The 6,000-nt window shown below is 49.6% G+C and overlaps 1 protein-coding gene across 1 annotated transcript; it reads left to right on the top strand.

Annotated features, from left to right (window-relative positions):
- Positions 1–4,414: 4,414 nt before the first annotated feature.
- Positions 4,415–5,569, top strand: LOC135812875 (uncharacterized). The gene has a single exon (XM_065326093.1). It carries the CDS (start codon positions 4,415–4,417, stop codon positions 5,567–5,569), a length of 1,155 nt encoding a protein of 384 aa, XP_065182165.1.
- The last annotated feature ends 431 nt before the right edge of the window (positions 5,570–6,000 follow it).

The following is a 6,000-nucleotide window of genomic DNA, read 5'->3' on the forward strand; positions in this document are numbered from 1 at the left end:
GGTGCTCAATATTTTCGGTGTGAGCGCAAAAGCCAAGTTAGGTGAACAGAAATTTTAGACACAGAGAAGCAATTTCTTATTGGATTATGTGTGTTGGTGTTCGGTTTATTGAAAATTTATCTGCTTCAGTATGAAACAGATGTACCGAAGGTACCGAAATAAAAGTACACCGGAAATTTGTGAAATTACAGTACTTTGTAGATGCAATGGGCCTGTACATGAGCACGTGGATCGAGGCCTCTTGGGGTCCAGAATCGCACTAGGGTGCGGGTCCCATGGCAAAAAAAGAAGGAACTATTGCACATGGACATGTTCAAGGGACCCAAGAGAAACCAGTTGTTACCTTCAAAACAGGGACCCGGGGTGTTCGCAGGGTGGTCGTGATATATGTTTGGGGATGATAGAGATCCTTAGCAAAAGTACGATAACACTAACTTTCACGGTACTGACCCCCAGCCGCGACAAAAGACATTATCGGATAACGGAATAACGTTACAGAGCTCAGAATAAAGGGCCGACGTTCGATTATGGTAATTCAGCAAAAAATGCAAAAAAACTCGCATTGTTTTGTAACTAGCGGGAGATGAAAAACACGTGCAGATCGAGACCGGAGTCGAGATTGCTTCCTCTAGTGACTTTTAGCTTTTTTGGTGAGTTATACCTTTCAGTTGACAATGTCTGCATCCTCTGTTTCATGCATTTCACTCTCTATCCCATCTGGGAAACAAAGAATCGGTTCCGCGGCACTCCTGAAGAAGAAATTCATTGGACTCTCCCAGACCCGCTGGAACTGGAGAACCCTTACAGTCGTCGCTGCTGCGTGTAGGAAACGTTTCCAAGGACCTGGGCACAACGAATACTCTTTTTCGCCCTGCCTTTGCCATTCCCGAGTGAAAGACCTCGGCAAGGAATTCATTCGGAACAACAGCAAACTAATCCCTTGTTAAAACATTTGAATTTCCTGCACTTGTTTTCGCGAAAATTCATAACGCCATGGTTGTCGCGACTACTTTGTCTGAACTATAACGTACATTGTGCTAAGGGAAAAGTCGGCTTGAACAATCCGAAGTACGGTAAGGATTGCGTTGACGTTAGTGTTTTTTTAGCTAAGCCACACTGTTTTTTATCTATGAGCCGCGCCAAGCTAAAAAGTGGCTTAGCGTTTTGCCAACAAATCGAGAAAATTACCAAAACGTCACAGTCGGCAAAATTCTACTCGAGCGCAGTCGCGAAAATATTCACTTTCGAGCACTCTTTGAACCTTTCAAGTAAAATAGTTTGCAAGTGGAGAAAAAGAAAGAGGCCATTTATTTTTGAGCAACACTTCTTCAGTGTTCCCTCTTTTATCGTTGTGGGGATTTCTTGCCCCTGCCAGAGATCGTAATGGAGCGTTCTGGAGAATGTGGAGGTGAGCAGGATGACACTCTGTCTCCGTGTGCGCCCAACCCCACTTGACGAGGAAGATTCGCTCATTCATAGTGGCCGTGTTTCTCATCGTGGCCACGACTAGAGCGGCTAGTATAGCTATGGGGAGACGTGTACAAGCCGTCCGACTATCATTCTGACAAGCTGCCTAGTGAGTTAGGTCTTGCTGCGATGTTTCACTTTGTTTCGGCTACCTTCAAATGTTCATGACGTGGCGTACTGTATATCAACATCTCCTCATTTCAAGGCCAATGGTGCCACACGACGAAGCGACGAATTGACTCTACCTGTAAGCATTATCGTGGTGCCTTCTACCACTACCTGCACCAGGGAAGGAGAATGACATGGACTAGGACGGACAAGGAATCAGTGCCGCTTTTTAGCGATGTGCTGTCTGCTGGACCTACACGTACGTGCAAGGGACGGATGGAGCTGGATCTCTGGCACAACACTACGAGCTACATGAATGGATTAATTCATGCTGGCATAGGTGATCGGAGAGAGTAACGGACTGTCTTGGTAAGACTTAGATGCGACGTATCCCAGCCCAGCGAAAATATAGTCACAGACTCACAACATCATTGAAGGATATGAAAATTCGTGTTCCGTGAAGAAATGACATGAGATACATAGATCAAATATTTATTCTTTCTTTGGATCTTCTAATTAGAACACAAGTGCTCGTTCTTCTTGTATTGCTTCCACACCTGCTAAGCTTTGTCTTCACTTGGTGTCCCATGATTTTGGGAGTTTGGGCCAGTCTTCAAATCCTTAGTGTCACTGATACCAGGTATGCTGTGACATGTGCGCAATGTATACGTATTTATGGCACATATACATTTCAGACGGGCACCAAAATTTTCCTGATGGAAGTTGGATAGGTAGACATCACTTTGGCATGGAAAAAGAAATTTCCAAAAATTATGCCTAAGCCACCTTTTTGCTTGGCTCGGCTCATAGTTCGCGTCCCCGCAGGCATGTATTTCACAGCCGGAGTTCAAAAACCAAAAAAAAACAAAAAAAGGAACATAATTTTTTGGGAAATGCAAAATGTTGGGTTAGCTTTTGGGCTAACGTGGGCTAACCCTAGTTAGCGATAAGACCAATGCGCTGCTCTCTATCTCATGCTAGCTGCGACTGAGCTGGCTTTACACATGCACTCAACTGCTGCGCATGCGTGCCCAAATCGCCTTGGGTAGCTCTTGCTGCGCTGACTTTGGCTTGCGCTTACCTTTGCAGTGTCACTGAGCAGCAACCGGAATTTGTTTGACGTCATCGACATAAATCTGTGGCAAATGTTGTTGTTGTTGTTGTTGTTGTTGTTGTTGTTGTTGTTTATTTTACTTCGCAGATTCTAACGGGCAAGTTGCCCAATAACAAGAAAGCGAAGACAAAGAAAATAATAATACTAATGAAAGAAATAACCGGGGGCAGCAGAAAATGAATAATAGCTTTAAGAACTCAGATGGTGAGCCAAGGAACAAATTTCAATGTTACAAATAATCGCTTTTAAAAGTAAAAAGAAAAGAGCGGGTGGTACAGCAGACTTCCTATTCTGAATTCCCTGAACGAAGGAGAGACATTAGCTGGGTACATGTCACTATTACACAGTAGCAAAAGAGCTACCTCGGTCGACATCAGTGGACGTGGACTACGAGTGGATGCGACAGCAACAGTGACTGGAATAATGGGTGATACGTTTCATGGAGCGAGCGTATGTGGGATGACTGACATCTTGAACACACTGCGTTGGGGGATGGTGCGGATGCCGCTGGGTAGTGCGTTCCACAGCTTGGGAGCGGCAACAGAGAACCTAGCCTGACCAGCGCGGCTTGCGGCGGGTGGTACGTGCGCTCCGATGTCCTTCTGCGAGCGGGTACGCCGATCTTGTGACCTTGAATTCAGTCCACAGCGCCGGTTCCCCGCAATGCCGTGCATGCATCGCCAGGTGAGCAAGAGCGCCTTTTGCTTGTGCAGCTCTGAGATTCGGTAGAGTTCCACCCGTTGGAGCAGAGGTTGAGCAGAGTCGTATGGCCGAGCGCCAAAACTGCGCGAACCGCTTTTTTCTCCAGCGTCTGGAGATCCGTTGCTTGCTGGGCAGTTAGACAGAACAAGAAACAACTTGATGCGTAGGTCAGATCCGGCATCACCACGGACTTCAAGTAGGTGACTCGGGCCGCCAGGCTCAAGCATCTCCGAGTCCGCCAGAGGGCACCTACTTTGCGGGACACCTTTGCTAATGTCCGTGACTAGCCGATCAAGGCCCACATGTGAGTCCTGCCGCCTCGTCCATCCCGGAGGCGGCCAGTGTCCCTTTCGTCCGCAACGTAACAACCAGCAAGCCTTCAATGGAGTCCGTACGGTGTCTAATGGCCAACGGATCTGCCGCACCTTCAACGCTGGGCATTGCAGTTTCAGCACGTGCAAGTACGCCCATGTCTGCAACCGCTGCGGGTCCGAGGACCACAACGGATCTAAGTGCGGTAGGCCCCAGTAACTCTGCTGCTTTGGCTGCAGCTCCCGCGATTGTACATATTTCTCCCTGCACTTCACGTTCTACTGATTTCATAAGCGCATGTCCTGCTGTCCACACACCCCTCTCTGTTTCTCGCTTCGAATCACTGCTCCGTAACCACCCTGACAGTTCATTGGCTTCGTATGTTATCAACGGCCTCCGCTGCGGCTTTGACATTGGCTTTACCGGCAACGGCATAACTAACCAGCACTCGTCCAACCTCTCATCAGCATTCCAGCACTCTGCATTTGTGTCTGCACAGCTCACCGCTTCCTGCATCGACGGCTACACGGCTGGCCCATTTGACTCGCCCCCATTCCCATTTATGTACTGCTCTGGCATTGGCACTGTTCCGAAAAAGAATGGCAAGCTACGCTTGATACACTACCTGTCCAGCCCAGCCGGCTCCAGCGTTAACGACGGGATCCCTGCCGAGCCTTTCTCTTTGCAGTACATCAGCATTGATGAAGCATTATGTCCTCCCCGTCTCCTATCTATCTCTCTAAACTCGATGTGAAGAGCGCTTTTCGTCAAATACCTGTCTGCCCACAGGATTGGCATCTCTTCGGCATCCTGTGGCAGGGGAAGTACTACTACGACCGTGTCTTGCCATTTGGGCTCCGCTCTAGCCCGGCGGTGTTTGATGCAGTGGCACCCACCATCGAATGGATAATGCACCACGAATTCTCCATCCCAAATTTGCTGCATTTCCTGGACGACTACTTGCGCGTGAGCGTGGGCCAGGCAGTGGCGAATCGGCAGCTGGCCATTCTTCTCCGCGCATTCTCATACCTCGGAGTCCCGCTCGCGCCTGCGAAGGTGGAAGGCTCGTCTCGTACCCTGACATTCCTGGGCATTATCCTGGATTGTGAGAAGATGGAAGCCCGGCTCCCTGACGACAAATTGGCTGACATCAAGCGCCTGTTGACTGCAGCGAGCATCAACCCCACCATGTCTCAGCGCGAACTCGAATCTCTTCTGGGGAAACTCTCCTTCGCTGCAAGAGTCATCGTACCCGGCCGGACATTTATGCGGCGCCTGTGGTCTATTTGCAGTTGCTACCAGCAGCCTCACTACCGCATCAGTCTGACTACCGAGTGCCAGGAAGGTATCCAATGGTGGCTACGGCTCCTGGAACAATGGAACGGAAAATCATTCTTCCTGTTCCCAGATTGGACACCATCTCCAGACCTCGAGCTGTTCACTGATGCCAGTGGCACCCTGGGCTGGGGTGCATTCAACAGCGGCCGCTGGCTTCAAGGGACCTGGTCGCCTGAGCAACTCGTTCACAGCATTGAGTGGAAGGAGCTCTACGCGTTGGTCACAGCGTGCTGCACGTGGGGCAAGGAATGGCGCCAGCGTCGTATCACAATGCACTGTGACAACAAGACTGGGGTAGATTGCATCCGCTCCGGCACATCCAAGTCACCGCCAGTGATGACCCTAATCAGGGAGTTGTTCTTTGTGTGCGCCCGCTTCAATGTCACCGTCACTGCTGCTCACATTGCTGGCCAGTCTAACTGCATTGCCGATTCGCTGTCTCGTTTCCGCATGGAGGAATTCCGACGTCTCCCCCAAGCTGCTCAAGCACAACCAGACCGAGCAGTGCTGCCATTCCAGTTGATGTAATATGGCCTTGACATACAGGTACCGATTGTCATTGCTCAATTGCCGTATTGAGAACCTGCGTTGGATTTCATCCATCTGCATGCCTACCTTTAGCCAACTCGTGCCTTAATCACTTGTTCTTAGCTCTCGTGAATTGGTGGTGAATGCTTGCTGGGGTGCCGTGTGCTGGTTTTCTGGGAACAGCTTCCTTCAACTGGTTGCTTTGCTGCTACTATCTCTGCTTAAAATTGCATACTATTGGTCGGCTGTTTGCGACGCCAATCAGTAGTCATTGCACCCGGTCGCGGGTACTATTGCCGCTCAAGCATGAGCGATTGCTTTGGCCGTTTGCAACGCCAACTGCTTCACCCTGGTTGGCTGTTTTGCAACGTCGATCAGGAAACTTTGCACCCGGTCGCGGGTACTGCTGCAGCTCAGTCGTGAGCGATCAC

This window comes from Sycon ciliatum, chromosome 3, assembly GCF_964019385.1.
Source record: "Sycon ciliatum chromosome 3, ocSycCili1.1, whole genome shotgun sequence".
Taxonomy (NCBI): Eukaryota; Metazoa; Porifera; class Calcarea; order Leucosolenida; family Sycettidae; genus Sycon; species Sycon ciliatum.